The sequence below is a fragment of the Oncorhynchus keta genome, chromosome 29 (assembly GCF_023373465.1).
Source record: "Oncorhynchus keta strain PuntledgeMale-10-30-2019 chromosome 29, Oket_V2, whole genome shotgun sequence".
Classification (NCBI taxonomy): Eukaryota; Metazoa; Chordata; class Actinopteri; order Salmoniformes; family Salmonidae; genus Oncorhynchus; species Oncorhynchus keta.
Window position 1 is genome coordinate 20899316 of NC_068449.1, and position 22423 is coordinate 20921738.

Consider the following 22423-nt stretch of genomic DNA (forward strand, 5'->3'; position numbering starts at 1 on the left):
CCTTTCCACCCTCCTCTACACTCTCCTCTCTTCCCCATTCTCCATCCCCCTCTCCCCCCTCCTTTGTCTAGTCAGAGCCAGTACTTCTGGGAACCTATCAACAGACGATGATTCAGAGAGTTTGAACGTTGGAAGATAAACTTTTAGGGATAAAAGATGAAGCAGTAAACAAGTTACTTTTGTTTAGCTGACCCTTCTAAATGTGTTTGAGTGCCAAGGGGCTGTAGCCAACCCTTTCCACAGTTGTGGTAGTGTCTCCAAGTAATCATAGCTGAACACAGGCTGCTGCCTCTGGCCTGAGTATAGTACGGCCCCTAGTACAGCTCACTGCTCACGGATATATATACCACATACTGTATCTACTATCTCAAATAAGAACTACCAAGAAGAGTATTCCCATTTCTAGTGGGTATGTGCATTTGTGCCCACACAGCTCAGGCCAATGCTCAGGCCCCATGTTGTTGTCAAGTCCAATGCTGCAACTCTGCACTCCTGCAGCCGTGTGTGTCAGCATTCCCACTAACCCCATGGCACTGAATGTGGCGTCCAAGCAGTTAAAAATCGGCCACTAGCCCAGACTGTCCCCTTCCCAATCCATACACATTGTCATCAATCTGTCAAGGCTCCAGTCCACTGTAGAGGCCTCAGTATGGGTGTATCCATCCAGTCTGGTCACTCTGAACCCACAAACATTTGATCCAACTCAGATAGCCACAGAGAGACTCCAGGGTGGCTTAAGTTAGCGATTAAGAGCGTTGGGCCAGTGAACCAAAGGTCGCTGGTTCAAATCCACGAGCCAACTAGGTGAAACATCTGTAATTGTACCTTTGAGCAAGGCACTTTACAGCTATCAATTCTAGGAAGAGAACATTATCGTAATGTTCCCCTAATGTTTGAGTGTCCTGTTTTCCGATTGTTAGGGGAACATTCGATCTATGATAGCAAAAACCTTCTGAAAACCTTTTTAGCATGTTTTGGCGTATGTCTGTTGGGACGTTGGTGGAATATTCTCCTAACCCTCAGAAAACTGGACACATGAATGTTCTTGCAATGTTCCCATGAAATGTGTCTAGAACACTAATATATTACATTCTGAGAACATGGCAACCATGTTCTGTGTACAGTACCAGTCAAAAGTTTGGACACACCTACTCATTCAAGGGTTTTTCTTTATTTTTACTATACACAGCCTGAACGTGTGTTTTTGGGTCATTGTCCTGTTGAAAAACAAATGATAGTCCCACTAAGCACAAACCAGATCGCATGGCATATCGATGCAGAATGTTGTGGTAGCCATGATGGTTAAGTGTGCCTTGAATTCTAAATAAATCACTGACAGTGTCACCAGCAAAGCACCCCCGCACCATCACACCTCCTCCATGCTTCAAGGTGGGAATCACACATGCGGAGATCATCCATTCACCTACTCTGCATCTCACAAAGACACACGGTTGGAAACAAAAATCTCAAATTTGGACTCATCAGACCAAAGGACAGATTTCCACCGGTCTAATGTCCATTGCTTGTTGTTTCTTGCCCCAAGCAAGTCTCTTTTTATTATTGGTGTCTTTTAGTAGTGTTTATTTGCAGTATTCGACCATGAAGGCCTGATTTACACAGTCTCCTCTGAACAGTTGATGTTGAGATGTGTCTGTTACTTGAACTATGTGAAGCATTTATTTGGGCGGTAATCTGAGGTGCAGTTAACTCTTTTTTAAAATGTTTTATTTCACATTTATTTAACCAGGTAGGCAAGTTGAGAACAAGTTCTCATTTACAACTGCTACCTGGCCAACATAAAGCAAAGCAGTTCGACACATATAACAACATATGGAGTAAAACAAACATACAGTCAATAATACAGTAGAAAAATAAGTATATATACAATGTGAGCAAATGAGGTGAGATAAGGGAGGTAAAGGCAATAAATAGGCCATGGTGGTGAAGTAAATACAATATAGCAATTAAAACACTGGAATGTTAGATTTGACAGTAGAAATACTGGGGTGCAAAGAAGCTAAATAAATAAATAACTCTAATGAACTTATCCTCTGCAGAAGAGGTAACTCTAGGTCTTCCATTCCTGTGGAGGTCGTTGTGAGGGACAGTTTCATCATAGAGCTTAACGGTTTTTGCAACTGCACTTGAAGAAACTTTCAAAGTTCTTGAAATTTTCCGGATTGACTGACCTTCATGTCTTAAAGTAATGATGGACTGTCGTTTCTCTTAGCTTGTTTGAGCTGTTCTTGCCATAATATGGACTTGGTCTTTTACCAAATAGGGCTTTCTTCTGTATACCACCCCTACCTTCTCACAACACAGCCGATTGGCTCAATCGCAATAATAAGGGAAAAAAATCCACAAATTAACTTTTAACAAGGCACACCTGTTAATTGAAATGCATTCCAGGTGACTACCTCATGAAGCTGGTTGAGAGAATGTCATCAAGGCAACTTTGAAGAATCTCAAATCTCAAATATATTTTGATTTGTTTAATACTTGTTTGGTTACTACATGATTCCATATGTGTTATTTCATAGTTTTGATGTCTTCACTATTATTCTACAATGTAGAAAATAGTTCAAATAAAGAAAAACCCTTGAATGAGTAGATGTGCCCAAACTTTTGATTGGTAATGTATGTGTGGTAGGACATTAATGGAATAGTCTCCTAACCCACAGAAAACTGGACACATGAATGCTTTTGCCACGTTGCATGAATTGTGTCTATAACATTCATATCTTAGTTCTGAGAACATGGTAACCACATTCTGGGTAAGTTCTATTTGACATTAAGGGAATGGTCTCTTGCAAACATTCCTTGCACATCACAGGAACATTCTTATGAAAACGTTAGTTAATGACCTAATGAGACCCTTAAGGGAATGCTCTCTAAAGTTGTGGGAAGTTTGTTGTTAGCTGGGTTGATCAGTCCTGCCAACTATCTTCTGTCTCACTGACCCTGCCTGCAGGACTGGCTGGCCCCGAAGTCAGCTTCGTAGCTCACATTGATATCTGACCAAGCTGCATTAGCCCAGGAAAACATTAGTAATTGTGCACGTTCTATAATTTCTCTCAAACGATAACTATGACCAGGTTCAGTAGGAAAATAACTATCAGACTTAGTTGAAAGTACAATCCAAAGAACATTCCAAGCCATGGCATAGAACAGTTTAGTCTGCAGCTGATTGTGAAGTGTAAGCAGAAGGTCTTCGAAAGGTGGATTCTACTCAGCTCTGCTTCCATTCACAGAGCCAGAGAGAGGAGAAGAGAACTGAACTCACTGCCACCTGATAGCTTGCTTTGACCTAGCGCAAGAGCTGGCTACACCAATCACCAGGAATTGGACAGTTGGGAGTAAGAGGAGAAAAGGGAGGGGAGCAGTTTACTCCTTGCACACTTTGTGTTCTTTCTAGATTAGACTCCATGTAAGGCTGGGATCCTTACTTGGGCTAATTCAGCAGAGCTCCTAATGGAATGTTCCAGAGGTAAGTGGTCTAGGGTCGGAGAATATGGGATAATCTGCTGACACCATTGTACTCATTCAGCAGATGCTCTTACTGGAGTAACAGTAATAATGTCCTCAAAAATGTGTTTATGTCAATATTTTCTTTCTGACTACCTAATCTCAATCATTCCTAATATTGACGAGGAAACTCGAGTAAAGGAAATATGAATTGAAATGTGCCACTAACGCCCTCGTGTGGTAGCAATTAAACACCATTACGATGACAAAGCATTTTCTTTCGAGAAGACAGGTGTCTGAGAATTACCACGTGCCATGCAAAATATAGTGTGTCGTCGATACTGATAACAGCTTTAGAGTTACAGCATATGGGTCCCTGCATGGAAAGTCCAATAGCACTCATCACTTTCCAAGCCCAAGATATTTAAGACGCTCCTCCTGAGAGAGGAAAAACAGTAGGAGCCAACACAATATAATAGGAGCAGCATGGGAGAGAGAAGAGAATGTATGAGTTAAACCAACCTTCTTAGTCTTGGCCTTCTTCTCAAAGGTGTCTGAGAGGGGCTTCTTCTTTGGCTGCAGAGTGGCCTTCGAGAACAGGTCCTCAAATTCCTTGGTGTCTACGATGTCTGGCTCCTCCAGAGAACCCCATAGTGTATTATTACTGGAAACAGGAGACAGGCTTTTAGTCTGGGGCTGGGGGAGAGATACCCTTCTATATGCTGAGGAGCACCCCAATTCAACATAAAACCCTCTTTAGTGACAGTGTTACTGTGATGAAAGGAGAGTGCGTTACAGAGGTGACTTCTTGGGAGAAGTAGAATAGCTAGTGGACTGCTCAGTACAAATTGTCCTGTGACAGAGATAAACAGATATGAAGCAGTTTATTTGATGTTTACTCGGGCTGTCCAGTGTTTACTTCCATCTTTTGATTTATAGCAGACGTTTGCTGGAGTGAGAATTTGAAGAATGCATTTCCACTTTTTAATAAAGTGACATTTATGACTGAGGCTTCTGAAAATCATGTGAGTTAAGTGTCCCTGAGTTTGAGATGTGAGATTTCAGCACTAAAGGAGCATTTCAAATAAACTACCAGGAAGATAGGAGGTATTCTGTTTCCTCTGTTGCTGGGTAACGCTGAAAGCAAACAGAGAGGGAGTCTGAAGATGTCTCTGTACAGGAGTCTTCCAGAGTTCAGCCCTGCTCTGCTACCATTACTTTCCATTCCTCTTTTAACTCACAGAAGACAACTACCCCTTGGGTCAGACAGTGCGGTAGCCTTAGACTCGGCATGATACGTGATCCAGCCTCCTAGTCTCTGATAATGCAGGGAGAGGGAGATGAAGTCAGCAATAACTCAGCCTGTTTATAGCCCAGGTCAGGCAGCTTCACAGGCAGCAGGTTTATTGAGACAGTTTCATCAGGACCCACCCACGTGAGCAGAGTTACTGTATGTACACTGAGTATACCAAACATTAGGAACACCTTCCTAATATTGAGATGCACCCCTCTTTTCGCCCTCAGAACAGTCTCAATTTGTTGATGCATGGACTCTACAAGGTGTTGAAAGTGTTCCACAGGGATGCTGGCCCATGTTGACTCCAATGCTTCCCACAGTTGTGTCAAGTCGGCTGGATATCCTTTGGGTGATGGACCATTCTTGATATACACCGGAAACGGTTGAGCATGAAGGAATCCAGCAGCGTTGCAGTTCTTGACACAAACCGGTGTGCCTGGCACCTACAACCGTACCCCATTCAAAGGCACTCACATCTTTTGTCTTGCCCATTCATCCTCTGAATGGCACACATACACAATCCATGGGCGGCAGGGTAGCCTAGTGGTTAGAGCGTTGGACTAGTAACCGGAAGGTTGCAAGTTCAAATCTCCGAGCTGACAAGGTACAAATCTGTCGTTCTGCCCCTGAACAGGCAGTTAACTAACCCACTGTTCCCAGGACATCAAAGGGATCCTTTATAGAAAATAAGAATTTGTTATTAACTGACTTGCCAAGTTACATAAAGGTAAAATAAAAAAAAATGTCTCAATTTTGTCAAGGCTTAAAAACCCTTCTTTAACCTGTCTCCTTCATCTATACTGATTGAAGTGGATTTAATAAGTGACATGAATAAGGGATCATAGCTTTCACCTGGATTCACCTGGTCAGTAATGTCATGGAAAGAGCAGGTGTTCATAATGTTTTGTACACTCCGTGTATAACAGGTCATGTTAACTAGAGAGCTAATCTACTGATACCACTGTGTAATGTTGCATGATTTAGCAACTTTCTATAAAGGATCCCTTTGTAAAATGTAATAGGCCTACTGTTTGACACTTTTTACACTGCTTCTGGCTTTTGGTAGGTTAAAGCACTGTATCCATACTGTATATACAGTAGATATGCCTTAAATGTGTTTGGCTTCTCTCTAGTCATGTCATGAGGTCAGGGTTTGGCAGGCCCAGGTTGTTCCACCCGAGAGGAGACATTTTACAACTGTGGAGACAAAGTGAACTCAACAAACATTCCAAAAAGTTGGCAAGCTAGTCATGGCTGAAATACCACAGCAATCAACCACATAGCCAGAGACTCAATTAGGGTGAAGTGAGTCCAATTGGGTCCTATTTGCTATTGGCTTCCCACAGCGGTGGTGAAAGTAACTGTCTGGGACAGCCCAGAATAAGCTTTAACCAAGAACATAATGTTACTCCTGAAAATCCACCCTTTCATTTCATACTGCCTTCACAGGGACCAACTCAAATAACTCCATGCAATGGGCTCTGACTCCAGCACGCTGCAGTGGAGGAAACAATGTCAGAGAATGTTGGGAAAGTAAATCTACATAAACTCCACTTAGCCTTTGTGATTCCACGGTAGACAACATTTATAAATGACCGGATCATGCCTGTATTGTCATTTATGCATTTCCCCTGTAAGTCTTGTATGCAATTCCCCTATATGTCATGTATTCAATCCCCTATATGTCATGTATTCAATCCCCTATATGTCATGTATTCAATCCCCTATATGTCATGTATTCAATCCCCTATATGTCATGTATACAATTCCCCTATATGTCATGTATTCAATCCCCTATATGTCATGTATTCAATCCCCTATATGTCATGTATTCAATTCCCTATATGTCATGTATTCAATCCCCTATATGTCATGTATTCAATCCCCTATATGTCATGTATTCAATCCCCTATATGTCATGTATTCAATCCCCTATAAGTCATGTATACAATTCCCCTATATGTCATGCATTCAATCCCCTATATGTCATGTATACAATTCCCCTATATGTCATGTATTCAATCCCCTATATGTCATGTATTCAATTCCCCTATATGTCATGTATTCAATCCCCTATAAGTCATGTATACAATTCCCCTATAAGTCATGTATACAATTCCCCTATATGTCATGCATTCAATCCCCTATATGTCATGTATTCAATCCCCTATATGTCATGTATTCAATCCCCTATAAGTCATGTATACAATTCTCCTATAAGTCATGTATACAATTCCCCTATATGTCATGTATTCAATCCCCTATATGTCATGTATTCAATCCCCTATATGTCATGTATTCAATCCCCTATATGTCATGTATTCAATCCCCTATATGTCATGTATTCAATCCCCTATATGTCATGTATTCAATCCCCTATAAGTCATGTATACAATTCCCCTATAAGTCATGTATTCAATCCCCTATATGTCATGTATTCAATCCCCTATATGTCATGTATACAATTCCCCTATAAGTCATGTATACAATTCCCCTATAAGTCATGTATACAATTCCCCTATAAGTCATGTATACAATTCCCCTATATGTCATGTATTCAATCCCCTATATGTCATGTATTCAATCCCCTATAAGTCATGTATACAATTCTCCTATAAGTCATGTATACAATTCCCCTATATGTCATGTATTCAATCCCCTATATGTCATGTATTCAATCCCCTATATGTCATGTATTCAATCCCCTATAAGTCATGTATACAATTCCCCTATAAGTCATGTATACAATTCCCCTATATGTCATGCATTCAATCCCCTATATGTCATGTATACAATTCCCCTATATGTCATGCATTCAATCCCCTATATGTCATGTATACAATTCCCCTATATGTCATGCATTCAATCCCCTATATGTCATGTATACAATTCCCCTATATGTCATGCATTCAATCCCCTATATGTCATGTATACAATTCCCCTATATGTCATGTATTCTATCCCCTATATGTCATGTATACAATCCCCTATATGTCATGTATTCAATCCCCTATATGTCATGTCAATCCCCTATGTCATGTATTTCCCCTATATGTCATGCATTCAATCCCCTATATGTCATGTATTCAATCCCCTATAAGTCATGTATACAATTCCCCTATAAGTCATGTATACAATTCCCCTATATGTCATGCATTCAATCCCCTATATGTCATGTATACAATTCCCCTATATGTCATGTATTCAATCCCCTATATGTCATGTATTCAATCCCCTATAAGTCATGTATACAATTCCCCTATATGTCATGCATTCAATCCCCTATATGTCATGTATACAATTCCCCTATATGTCATGCATTCATTCCCCTATATGTCATGTATACAATTCCCCTATATGTCATGCATTCATTCCCCTATATGTCATGTATTCAATCCCCTATATGTCATGTATTCAATCCCCTATAAGTCATGTATACAATTCCCCTATATGTCATGCATTCATTCCCCTATATGTCATGTATACAATTCCCCTATATGTCATGCATTCATTCCCCTATATGTCATGTATTCAATCCCCTATAAGTCATGTATACAATTCCCCTATATGTCATGCATTCAATCCCCTATATGTCATGTATACAATTCCCCTATATGTCATGTATTCAATCCCCTATATGTCATGTATTCAATCCCCTATATGTCATGTATTCAATTCCTCTACATAGTGCATTCGGAAAGTATTCAGACCCCTTGACTTTTTCCACATTTTGTTACGTGACAGCCTTATTCAAAAATTAATTACATTGTTTTTTCCCCTCATCAATCTACACACAATACCACATAATGACAATGCAAAAACAGGTTTTTATAAATTTTTGCTAATTTATAAAAAAACAAAAAACAAAACTGAAATATCACATTTACATAAGTATTCAGACCTTTTACTCAGTACTTAGTTGAAGCGCCTTTGGCAGTAGATTACAGAATGGATTCTTCTTGGGTATGACGTTACAAGCTTGGCACACCTGTATTTGGTGAGTTTCTCCTATTCTTCTCTGCAGATCCTCTCAAGCTCTGTCAGGTTGGATGTCAGGTCTCTCCAGAGATGTTCAAGTCTGGGCTCTGGCTGGGCCACTCAACGACATTCAGAGACTTGTCCCGAAGTCACCCCTGCATTGTCTTGGCTGTGTGCTTAGGGTCGTTGTCCTGTTGGAAGGTGAACCTTTAACCCAGTCTGAGGTCCTGAGGGCTCTGGAGCAGTTTTTCAAAGAGGATTGCTCTGGACTTATCTCTGTTAATCTTTGCCTCGATCCTGCCTAGTCTCCCCGTCCCTGCCACGGAGAACATCCCCTCAGCATGATGGTGCCACCACCATGCTTCACCGTAGGGATTGTGCCTGGTTTCATCCAGACGTGAAGCTTGGCATTCAGGCCAAAGAGTTCAATCTTGTTTTCATCAGACCAGAGAATCTTTCGCCTTTTGGCAAATTCCAAGTTGGTTGTATTGTGCCTTTAGTGGCTTCTGCACTGACATGCACTGTCAACTGTAGGACCTTATATTGACAGGTGCGTGCCTTTCCAAATCATGTCCAATCAATTGAATTTACCACAGATTGACTCCAATCAAGTTGTAGAAACATCTCAAGGATGATCAATGGAAACAGAATGCACCTGAGCTCAATTTTGAGTCTCATAGCAAAGGGTCTGAATACTTATGTAAATAAGTTCTTTCTGTTTTTTATTTGTAATAAATTTGCAAACATTTCTAAAAACCTGTTTTCACTTTGTCATCATGGGGCATTGTGTGTAGATTGCTGAGTTTTTAAAATGTATTTACTTCATCCATTTTAGAATAAAGTTATAACCTAACAAAATGTGGAAAAGGTTAAGGGGTCTGAATAATTTCCGAATGCATTGTATATCATGTATGCCATTCCCCTATATGCATGTAGAAGACGTACCCCCCACACTGCAGGAAGACTCCAATAATCCCCTGCTAAATTTGCTGAAGGAAATCCTAGGGGAAACACTAGTGTTAACTATTTCTTCCTATTGCAGGTGCCTCATAAAGCCTGCTCTGTGTACACAGTCAAATTGTGTATATCTTCACATTTGTTTGTTGACCTGGCCTTATTTCAAAGTGTACTGTATTTCCACTCATAATGTCCATTAGCCCAAAAACTTGTTACAGTTAAGAGTCCTGTTTAATTCTGTTCTCCTGTAAACTTTATAGCAGACATGAAACCCCTGTGGCCCACTCAACCCTCCACCATTGGCCAGGACCAGAGAGTGTGAACCACAAGTCAACTTCCTCTACTAATCCAGCCATAGAAATACAAGGCCATAAAGCTGGGAGCCTGGTATTCAGCAGTACAAACCACAGCCACTGGAAATTAGCTGAATAATCCACTACATCTCACTGGGGCACCTGTACTCATCCAGAGTACTGGTGCAGGGGAGGTCAACCCAGCCTGATGCATTACTGAATGACAGTGTCTCTGTACCGGATGGCAGTGACACACTGGGGAGACAAGGATGATAATAAAGCTTGTGAATGGGCTATAGAAGTAGTACATACTTATTGTCTTGGATCTGTATCCTCGTCCAGTATAGAGGCTTCATGGGAGTAGCAGGTTCCAACGCAGGTTTCCTTGGGGCCTTCTCTGCTGCCTGGCCGAACCCAAACCCAAATAATCCACCCCCAGGAGGAGGGGGTGGGGCACACCCAGGTGGAGGGGGAGGAAGGGGAGGACCAGCTCCAGGTAACCCCGGAGGAGGGGGAGGGGGAGGTGGGGGACCAAAACCTGGGAGGGGGGGTGGAGGCGGTGGCCCCATGTTGCCAGGTAATGGGGGAGGTGGAGGAGGAGGAGGTGGAGGCGGTCCTGATTGGCCAGGGAGGGGAGGAAGGGGGGGAGGGGGAGGGGGCGGGGGAGGTAGGCCGGGGATTCCTGAGGCTCCTCCATGCAGACTCAGGTTGAGTTTCTTAGGCACGTTCTGACTGGGGCCGAGACTGGGCCGACTGGCCTCACCCTCGGGCGTCCTGAGGAAGGTCTCCCTGTCTGTCTGGATGCAGACATTCCGAAATGTTTTGGGAGGCAGGTCGTCCTCGGTGGACACGCAGGCCTCACGGAGCTTGCCCCTCTCGTGGCCCAGGCTGAAGGCCTGTTGACGGTCTGTCTGCATCATGCAGATGACTCCGTCCAGATGGGACATGGCGACAGCATGCTCCCCTCGCACCTGGAAGATCTGTAGCTCAAAGTCTGCCTGTGTGGAGCAGGAGCACAGAGATAAATCAGAAACATCCCACTCAGCCATATGAAACAGAATCACATACTGTGGGGCTCCAAAAAGACCCCTGGGTGACTCAAAATGTTCATCATGACCTTCATGAGATGAAATGTAGTAATTTCTAACATAATGCCCACTCATTTTCATTCTAATCTTTCATCGCCAACCGAAAAGTACAATGACTGACAACATAATGAAGAGCTAATAAGCTTGATGTTGATAGACGTTTCAAACATCAACACAATCCAGACAAACTTGAGGAAAAGTGTAAAGGAAAATATTTTGCTTTGTATCTGACACATGTTCCTTGTTAGCATGTGGTCACATATTTAGGAGTGTCAATATCATGGCCTAATGCAAGGGATCAGGGACAAATGACAGGGTAACACACAGAGGAAGACAGAGAAACCTATATCTGCAGAATCAGCACTGCTTTAATAATAGTAATTTTAAGACACACTTTCCAGACACTTTGCTCCAATAAGCTTGATCTTCAAAAAAAGTGTTCCATAAATAAGGTCAATAGTTTGCTCTATCATCTGGCATGTTTTGACATGCATTCTTATTTATCTCAGGCTGATCTTGGAAGACAGAGAAAACATTTGGCTACTCCACTGAGACCTGTGAGAAACTATTTGATATACTGTTTTCAGTTGCACCTCCTTGGCACCGGTGGCTCAGTTGAACAAACAATGCATTATAGTGCTTCAGTGGAATCTAGTAAATTCATAGGGTAATGGAGACATTTCCAGTTGGAGAGAGACAGTTCAGTAAATGAGATATCTGTTTGCATCCAGCATCCAGGTAGTAAATGGCGATCTTATTTCATATGAGGACATCACAGCTTCCAGAATCAATGCTGACCGCATATCAAATGTGAATGTGGTCTGTCCTACTGGAGGTGAGCACTATCATTCCAACAGAGTCAAACACATTTGACCATTTCTATGCTGACAAAACCTTGGGACTGACAACAGTGTTATACCACAGAGGTGTGTCAATTACTGAGATGCTTTAGTTAAAATGACCATTTGAGTCAAAAGATGACACCAGACCCACTTTGACATAGAGTTTTGAATAAGCCCAACAGGTGAGGCCAATAACATTTAGATAGACACTAAAGGCTGTAAGTGTTCTATGGTGATGAAGAGAAGTGTTAACCACACTATGGGACAAGCTCAGACGTCCAGCGTGGAGAGTCCACTCACTAAAGACACAGGTTGGCTTTGCTTCTGTGGTTGCTTGGTGACATCTAGTGTCTCTGAAGAAAACTGCAGTTTCCTGGGTTCACTATAAGTTACTTTGTTATTACATTCCATGAGGACATGGTGAGGTGACTACAGTTGCAGACCTCTCTCTCTCTCTCTCTCTCTCGATCGAAACAAACCCCAGTGCTGAAACCAGTAGGAGCTATATGTAGTGAACTGCTTCGCACAAGGAGATGAACTTACATGTACTTTCTCCACCTCCTCTTTGCATTCTCTCTTCAGCTGTAACAGGGCAGCCTGGTGCTCTGTGAGGGAAAAGAGCACAGACACTGTAGGACACCATAATGTAATAAATATTTCTACATAAATACAATTACACAGTGTAAGACCATCTCAAATGTCTCGCTAGTTTGAAGGATTATTTTAATGCCTGACAGAGATGACACTTTCAAAAGTCATCAAATGTACTGGCCATTCATGAGATCATTTACTCTGTGATCGTACATTAACCAGTAAAATAGTGACATGCACACAAGATGAACCTATCATTGCAGGGGTAACTAATATGGCAGTAAAACATCATCCTCTCCTCTTCCATATTACACTAGGCTGATGTTGAGAGACAAAAGAGACATGCCTTTGTCTCGACGGACCACTTGAAGAACAATAAAGGACATTAATCTATTTTTTAAGACAACAGTAACATCTGACAACAGTTACTGTAGGGTGGATCACTTACAGCTATGCCAGTAAAAGCGCCTCTTTAGGAAACTAAACCAACCTGTTTTTAATGTCCTTGCTGGTACCGTGAAAGATATTGAATTTTCAAAGACTGCTTTATTTATGTTGCCTTGTTATCCCACAGTAAACTATAGTAATATATAGTTTATAAGGCCAACATACACTGAGAGTGAAAAACATTAAGAACACCTTCCTAATATTGAGTTGAAACCCTCCTTTTGCCCTCAGAACAGCCGCAGTTCGTCGGGGCATGGACTTTACAAGATGTCGAAAGCGTTCCACAGGGATGCTGGCCCATGTTGACCCGAGTGCTTCCCACAGTTGTGTCAAGTTGACTGAATGTCCTTTGGGTGGTGGACCATTCTTGATACACATGGGAGACTGTTGAGTGTGAAAAACCCAGCAGAGTTGCAGTTCTTGACACAAACCGGTGCGCCTGGCACCTACTGCCATAAAACGTTCAAAGGCACTTCAATTTATAATATTCAAATGTTTTGTACACTCAGTGGATGTGAGAATAAGAATGTCTTCGACAACCACATCAAAATACATATTTTTTTATCTAATTGTGCAGTGAACTATATAAAGAGATTCTGGCAGTATGAACAAGTTAGCACACTCAGCAGTAAAGCTATTTGCACGAAGCAATCTGTTGTAGATGGGATATCACAGTATGCTTGTTTGGTGTTATAAAGTATGTAAGTGTAGCCATGGTTTTAGAATAAGAAATATATATTTTATACTGAAGAATATATATAAATGCAACATGTAAAGTGTTGGTCCCATGTTTCATGAGCTGAAAGAAAAGATCCCAGAAATATTCCATACTCACAAAAATATTATTTAGTTAAAAAAAGAAAGAAAATGTGTTTACATCAATGTTAGTGAGCATGTCTCCTTGCCAAGATAATCCATCCACCAGACAGGTGTGGCATATCAATAAGCTGATTAAACAACATGATCATTACACAGGTGCACCTTCCGCTGGGGACAATAAAGGCCCACTCTAAAATGTGCAGTTTTGTCACACAACACAATGCCACAGATGTCTGAAGTTTTGAGGGAGTGTGCAAAATTGGAATGCTGACTGCAGGAATGTCCACCGGAGCTGTTGCCAGAGAATGTAATCTTCATTTCTCTACCAACGTCGCTTTAGAGAATTTGGCAGTACGTCCAACCGGCCTTACAAGTGCAGGCCAACACCAGCCCAGGACGTCCACATCCAGCTTCTTCGCCTGCACGATCGTCTGAGACCAGCCACCCGGACAGTTGATGAAACTGTGGGATTGCACAAACGAAGAGTTTCTGCACAAACTGTCAGCAAGCGTCTCAGGGACGCTCAACTGCGTGCTTGTCGTCCTCACCATGGTTTCGTAACTGACTTCAGTGGGCAAATGCTCGCCTTCGATGGCCACTGGCACGATGGAGAAGTGTGCTCATTATGGATGAATCCCGGTTTCAACTGTACCGGGTAGACGGCAGACAGTGTGCATGACTTTGTGTTGGAGAGCGGTTTACTGATGTCAATGTTGTGAACAGAGTGCCCCATGGTGGCGGATGGGTTATGGTATGGGCAGGCAGAAGCTACAGACAATGAACACAATTGCATTTTATCGATGGCAATTTGAATGCACAGAGATATCGTGACGAGATCCTGAGGCCCATTGTTGTGCCATTCATCTGCTGTCATTCCCTCATGTTTCAGCATCATAATGCATGACCCAATGTCGCAAAGATCTGTACAGAATTCCTGGAAGATGAAAATGTCCCAGTTCTTCCATGGCCTGCATACTCACTAGACATGTCACCCATTGAGCATGTTAGGCATGCTCTGAACTCTATGAGAAGGAAATGTCTCGTGCTGCATGAGGAAAATGGTGGTCACACTAGATACTGACTAGTTTTCTGATCCACACTCCTACTTAAAAAATAAATAAAGATATCTGTATTCCCAGTTATGTAAAATCCATAAATTAGGGTTTAATGAATTTATTTCAAATTACCGATTTCCTTATATGAACTGTAACTCAGTCAAATCTTTGAATTTGTTTAACGTTGCGTTTATATTTTTGTTCAGTATATAATCAGAAACATGTCATGTGTATCTGAGACTTTTATTATGACATTGAAATATATATTTTATGTTGGGACTTCTGAAAATACCCTTCCCAGACTCACCTGCACCTGAGGAGGAATTCACATGAGAGATGATGTGTGACAGATAAGTGAAGATGTGACCTGTTGTGTCCCTAAAGTTTGTGTTACTGCTACTTGGAATGATTCAACTATAGAAAATAACTTGATGGTAACTATTTATCATCGGGCCCTTAGGGGTAAACAATAGATAGTTAAGTAAAATAATTAGGGTTACACACACACACACACACAAACACACACACACACACACACACACACACACAAACACACACACACACACACACACACACACACACACACACACACACACACACACACACACACACACACACACACACACACACACACACACACACACACACACACGTAAACATGTTTTCCTCAACCTTCCAAACTCCATGAGATGGCCTGATATAGCTGCCACATAGCTCTGCTCCAGTATAGCAGGTCTTCTGCAACCAACACATTAAGTTAAATGAACTTCTCCCTGTAATGTTATTAGATCAGCCTATTTAGAGTCCTCTGTGCCTTTACCCTATTTGTGTGAGTATTCTTCTTCAAAGAGAGACAGGCTGAGAGAATGGCAGGCTGCCCACCCCCAGCCTATCCCCAAACTACCTCCCAAAGCTCCACTATACTGTGTGATTCTACCAGACGTCTCAACAGACAGCAGCATTACTGTGGAGGGAAGGTTTCAGTGCGTTCCTGCTTTAAATGGATTTAAGGGTCATCTTACACTCTGTCACTGTGATTAGCTGGCTCTGTAGATACCAGCAGGGCTACACTACATGTTTGTGTCACCTCTCAATTAGACTAAATAGACTGATTCCGTAAGGAGAGCGTCTGCCCTGGATAAACCAGGGTGGAGGCACTCAGTTTATTTTTGTTAAGACTATCTTGTCTTGTGAGAATTAGTTAAGGCAGACAACAGCATACATGCATTTCTTAACAGTACATTGCATGATACTTTAGACGCAGTGTTGAATAAGTGGAGAGCTCCAGGATGGCGCAGGTCCTTACCTGCCTCGGTGTACCTGAGCCCCACCTTCTCCTCCTCATCCTTGGTCTTGGGCGGGGGCCAGATGGCCTGGAGCCGCCCGGGGGTCCGGTCCTCACTGTCTGTAGGGGAGGTGACCTCAGACTGGGAGGAAAGACAGCAGATCATTACTCAATTAACACAGAACATACAGACTTACAGAACAGTTGGTGCCCAGGATAAGAGTATCTGCAATCTGACTGGAAGGTCAACATGTGATAAGACATGAGAACATCTCAAATCAAGATCATGACCAAAACTAATACCCTACTGTCCTGTCTGTCCTGCCTGCCTTGCAGGTCACAACAAAACACAACATACACTTCAAATGGCTCTACATTCCTACATTTCAAAACCTTGATAAGGTACAGAAGGAATAAACTTTTGAGTTAGACACAAACAGTACATACTTTAGACTCCGCTGGACCTTTTTGCTCACTGCTGGGAGACTTGGAGGTTCTCTCAAAGATGGATTTCAGCAGGTCCTTCTCACTTTTATTTTTTTTCTTGACAGCCTCTAAATCCACAGGATCCGCTGTATCCCTTTTAGCAGGTTTGGAGCTGAAGAGACTCTTAAAAGTGTTTAATGTTGTGTCTGAGGCTTTCCTGTTGTCTGCTGGTGGGGTGGTGGGGATCAGCTCTGGACCCTGGTCTGTCGCCCCCTCCTCCCCTCTCTCAGGCTCCCTGTCTCTGAGCTCTAGCAGTGGGTCCGGCTTGTCCTCGGCCTTGGTCCCGTCAAGGTTGAGCAGCTGGCTGAGCTGCCCCAGGAGATTACTCTTGGTCTCAGCCACATGTTTGGGCTCAGGACGTTTCTTGGGTGTGCGGCTACTGGAGGTGATCTGCTCAGGGAAGTTATTGGCTTTGTTGACGGTCTTCTTCAGGCTCAGAAGGGCCAGGTCAGCGTCTCTCTGTTTGATCTCAGACACTGTTTCCCTCTCCTCCCCCACAGCCCCTTTCCTCAGAACCCGCAGTCCACTGAACAGGGCAGGCAGCTGGAAGGAGGGGGCATGGGAGGAGACTGTGCCACTGGAGGGGGAGGTGGAGGGTGAGTCTGTGTCGGGCCTCCTTTTGACAGTCATGTCGCCTTGGCCCCTGGGTGAGACAGAGACAGGAGTGGCACTTGGCTGGCTGTCAGTTGGGGACTCTCCAGGAACACGCGACACGGCCAGACCAGTCCTTAAAATACCTTTTCTCACTTCAGTGTCAGGCTGCTTCTCCAGGCTAGGAGAATATGTCTCTGCTGCTTCAGGTGGCTTTGACTCAGAGAGGGTGGAGGGGGAGTCCAGGCAGTGGACATGATCTTTATGCTCCTCAGTTCCAGTGTTTTCACCAAAAATCTCCTTCCTCTGTCCAGAATCTTGTCCCTCTGGCTGTCCTGACTGCAAGGCAGTGTCGTCTGCTGCTTCCTCTGATGTCTGGGGTTCAGAGGTGAGAGACAAGTTAAGAAGTGAAGCCACTGCAGATTTGTCTCCAGCACACATGTCAGTAAGGCCCAATACCTCCTGGCTGGTGCTGAAGCCTTTGGCTACTTTGTGGTGATGATAGCTGGACCCCTTGGCACCCATGGCGGCTGCATCCACACCCACCTCCACAGGCCTGGGATCAGTGTAGAGGTCGGTGCTGCAGCCGTCTCCAGGCACTTGTGTTTTGGAGACAGAGGAGAGCAGTCCAAGGTCTGTCCCACTGTTTGATCTGCCCATAAACCTCGCAGAGTACAGAACAGAGGTGTCTTTGAGGGATCCCTCCACAAGACTATGTGGCTTAAACACAGGCAGCTTTAAGTCTGTCTCAATGGCACCTCTCACTGGGCCAACGGGTGACAGCTGACCCTTGTTATCATCGAACACTGCCACTGTCCACTGGTCAAAATCAGGTGGGAAGGACATTCCAGGGGCGTCAGGCTTGTCCGATTGGCTGAGGCTGCTGATCCCCTCCTCATCTTCCATCTCTGTGTCGCTACAGATCTCCACCATTGTAACCTGGACCAGACCTGGGTCGGCCGTGGAAACAGACACCTGGCCGGCGTTAGGAGAGGTCACAAAGCTACTGGACTCATTCTCCCATGATTCAATCCTGTCCTCTCTTTTATGAACTACCACACTCATACCCCTCACGTCACTGATAACATCCAGGGTACTTTGATCACTGACCCCTGTGAGATCGTTCTCTTCATCAGACAGGGTCCTGAAAGCCGTCAGCACCGCAGTCTCCCCCGCTAGCCTCTGAGGCTCAGTCTTTTCCCCACGTGTAAGCATAGTGGATATCTTATTGCGGAACAAATTGGATTGCTGCTTCCCCTGAACCTCAGGGCTATTACTTACACTGTCCATTTTCACAGAGCCCTTAAATGCACTGTAGCATGTACTTCGGGCAGTGAACTCTGGGTCGGCAGGTAGCCTAGCGTTAAGAGCGTCGGGCCAGTAACCAAAAGGTTGGTTCGATTCCCTGAGCCGACTTGGTGAAAAATCTGTTGATTTGCCCCTTGAGCAAGGTATTTAACCCTAATTTCTCCTGTAAGTGGCTCTGGATAATAGTGTCTACTAAATGACTAAAATGTCATCAGCCAGCCAGGTAGAAAGGCTACCCCAGTACAGTCTGTCCATTCAGTGTCACTAAAGGATCATCTCTACACCTCCAGCTGTCTAACCTGCCAAACTGTGTCCACTTCTACTGGTTCCAATGAACAAAAGGCCTTTGTGAGGACAAATCCCCTAGCTCTTCTTACCCTCTCCAGGAGGGCTCTAGCTATAACTCCTGCTATCCTGTAATCCCGGTAGGCAACACAAAACCTTGCTATGCTGTTAATAGACAACTTTCTTCAATCACAAACAGCCTCTACTCTACATTTTCCAGAGTTCCTGAACTTCCAGTTTTGTAGAGCAGAATTCCAATGACGTGCCCGGTCAAGTCAAACTGTTCAGAGGCAGGAAGCATGTCCCGGAATAATCTCCCTGGGAATCCAGGAGAAACAAATTATCACTTTCTCAGGAAAACAACGGAACAAGTTATTTGAATTTGGCCCGGAAGGTTCCAATACTCCTCTCCTACTATATGTGTAGATACAGAGACCTGAGTAAGAGCTACTGTCCGAGTTTCTCTCCTGGCATGGTTCTTTCCCCTCTCTTCCTGTGTGTATATGTGTACAGAAGATCTCTGTGTTCCTGAGAAAAGCCTCCAGGTTGGAAAAGAATGTGGCACACTGGTCTATCCAGTCTGGCCCCGCCTCCCCCCGCCCTGACTGGGAGGGAACTGTGGCAGCAGGCAGCACAGGTGTCCGGTTACTGCTTCTTACTTCCGCAAAATGGCAACCATGGGTAGCTGGAGCTCTCTGTTGATTAGCGCTGTGCTCTCTGAGTGAAGTGTAAGAGTGGGGCTGCTAGCTAGTTAGCTAGCTAATCTCCTGATGGTCAGGTGGACCGCAGGGGAGATCCAGCCCTGTGTTACTCTGCTCTTTGCTCTCTGTACTATTACAACATAGGGCTTAAGCTGTAGTGATTAGTCAGTCTGCTGCTGCTGCCCAGCCCTGACCAGCCCTGACCAACACTGCAATCTTGTGCCGTCAGTAGCTCCGCTAACGTCAAGGGTCTAATGCTGCTACAGTTTGGTGAGAGGAAAATAGGTATTGATTCCCTCATCTCAGAGTGTGAATATCGTTAGATAAGATTAGTCTTGACACTAAATCATAAACTGCAAACATACATATCATCACACAAGTTTTCTAGTACAGTGAGTTTATATTGAGTGTACACAGACAAGCAACACTACAATATGTATAGTCTACAAAACCTGCTGCTTCAAAGAGGTACGATGGGTTCAACAATCTATCTAGCACCAAGCAACTTTTATTTGAACACAATGTGCACTACCAATTGACAGATTTTAGCACAAAACAGAGCACAGAGGCCTGAAAAGTACTTGGTGAAATTAGGGCTGCTTGGTCATTTAACTTTCAGAGGGTGCTCAAAGCCCTACTAAGGCCATAGTTAGCGTCCAATGTTCACTGCTCAATGTATTCCTTCAGACATAGGAATATTAAGAATTACCAATGGTTGTCAATGTGATTTAGAGCCCCATACCAAACCAGACATGCAGTTTGTGTTCAAAGACAAAAACATGCCATTAATAACAAAGCTCTGTAAACATGAATAATATATTAGATAATCATATTTATAATGTATTAGAAAATACTATTATTGTACTTAAAACATTATTTCTGATGTTCTGGGGTTTAAAACAAATCCACAGATAGTCAGTCAGGGGCTGTCAAGCCTGGAGCGAGGCCCATTATGTCATCTCAGTGTAAATCCATCAGCCAGCCGCATCGCCAGGCCTCAGCACAACTTACCTTGTCTTGAAGGGCTGAGAGGAGCTGAGTAACAGTGACAGTAAGGAGGTTCTTCTTTAAATCTCCCACTGACTACAACTACTGTTTTTAGGACAGTATCGAATCACAATACAGAATCGTGAGAATCATAATACATATCGTATCAGGAGTATCATGAAAATATTGCATCATGAGGTCGCTGGCAATTCCCAGCCCTAACCACAACTACCGTACAATGGTTGAAAAGCAGTATATCAATCAAGTAACTTGTAAAACAAGTCACCCCAATGGATGCCTTGACTACAATGCCAGTGTAGGCCACACCACACATGAGTATGTGGGTATCTTCATGTTGAGACAGTCTACCACTAGTCTAGAGGTAAAACAAGAGACAGGTTACTTTTGTTATGATATGCTACAACAAAGATCAGGGAGTGCCTTTTGATTAAACTATGCTATGTCACTCTAACTGACACACAACCACACCCAAACCACACAATAATCTACCCTTCAAATCTAGTCAAATGGCATGATGGAATCTTGACAGACAGACACAGGAATTGTTAAGTTGTTACAATTTACAGTTCATTTGGAAAGTACTCAGACCCCTTGACTTTTTCAAATAAATATATATTACAGACTTATTCTAAAATTGATTAAATCATTTTTTCCCTTATCAATCTACACACAATACCCCATAATGACAAATCGAAAATAGGTTTTAGAAATTCTTGCAAATGTATAAAAAAACAAAAACAGAAATACCTTATTTACAAGTATACAAACCCTTTGCTATGAGACTCAAAATTGAGCTCCGGTGCATCTTGTTTCCATGGATCATCCTTGAGATGTTTCTACAACAAATTCTATTGATTGGACAACATTTGGAAAGGCATACATCTGTCTACATAAGGTCCCACAGTTGACAGTGCATGTCAGAGCAAAAACCAAGCCATAAGGTCTTACGAATTGTCCGTAGAGCTCCGAGACAGGATTGTGTCGAGGCACAGGTCTGGTGAAGGGTACCAAAACATTTATGCTGCATTGAAGGTCCCCAAGAACAGTGGCCTCCGTCATTTTAAAATGGAAGAAGTTTGGAACCACCAAAACTCTTCCTAAAGCTGGCCGTGGCCAAACTGAGCAATCGGGGGAGAAGGGCCTTGGTCAGGGAGGTGACTCTGAGTGAGCTTCCAGAAGGAAGCATCCCACCTTTATCAGGCCTTTGAGAAACAGATGCCTCACAAGTCCTCCACTGGCAGCTTCATTAAATAGTACCCTGAAACACCAGTCTCAACGTCAACAGTGAAGAGGCAACTCTGGGATGCTGGCCTCCTAGGCAGAGTTCCTCTATCCAGTGTGTGTTCTTTTGCCAATCTTAATCTTTTTTTTTTATATTGGCCAGTCTGAGATATGGCTTTTTCTTTGCAACTCTGCCTAGAAGGCCAGCATCCCGGAGTCACCTCTTCACTGTTCACTGTTCACGTTGAGACTAGTATTTTGCGGGTACTATTTAATAAAGCTGCCAGTTGAGGACTTGTGAGATGTATGTTTCTCAAACGAGACACTCTAATGTACTTGTCCTCTTGCTCAGTTGTGCACCGGGGCCTCCCACTCCTCTTTCTATTCTGGTTAGAGACAGTTTGCGCTGTTCTCATACAGCATTGTATGAGATCTTCAGTTTCTTGGCAATTTCTCTCATGGAATAGCCTTAATTTCTCAGAACAAGAACAGGCTGACGCGTTTCAGAAGAAAGTTATTTGTCTCTGGCCATTTTGAGCCTGTAATCGAACTCAGATACTCAACTAAATCAAGTCACATGCGCCGAATACAACACCTTAGAGTGAAATGCTTACTTACAGGCTCTAACCAATAGTGCAAAAAAGGTGAACAATAAGTAAGTTAGGTGAACAATAAGTTAGTAAAGAAATAAAACAACAGTAAAAAG

The 22423-nt window shown here is 43.2% G+C and overlaps 1 protein-coding gene across 2 annotated transcripts in view; it reads right to left on the reverse strand.

The window, feature by feature from the left end:
• Positions 1-19705, reverse strand: part of LOC118362453 (formin-like) — a 66662-nt gene extending 46957 nt beyond the window's left edge. Inside the window, exons 1-5 of one of the 2 annotated variants that reach the window (XR_008086205.1) lie at positions 16565-19705; positions 16139-16259; positions 12464-12525; positions 10303-10988; positions 3988-4129 (exon numbers count right to left, since the gene is read on the reverse strand). Coding sequence is in view for 1 of the 2 variants with exons in the window: in XM_035742794.2 (XP_035598687.2) it covers positions 3988-4129; positions 10303-10988; positions 12464-12525; positions 16139-16259; positions 16565-18484 (2931 nt within the window). In the remaining variant the exon portion in view is untranslated. The remainder of the gene's footprint in view (positions 1-3987; positions 4130-10302; positions 10989-12463; positions 12526-16138; positions 16260-16564) is intronic. The other variant, XM_035742794.2, reaches the window with a different exon arrangement.
• Between the last annotated feature and the right edge of the window lie 2718 nt (positions 19706-22423).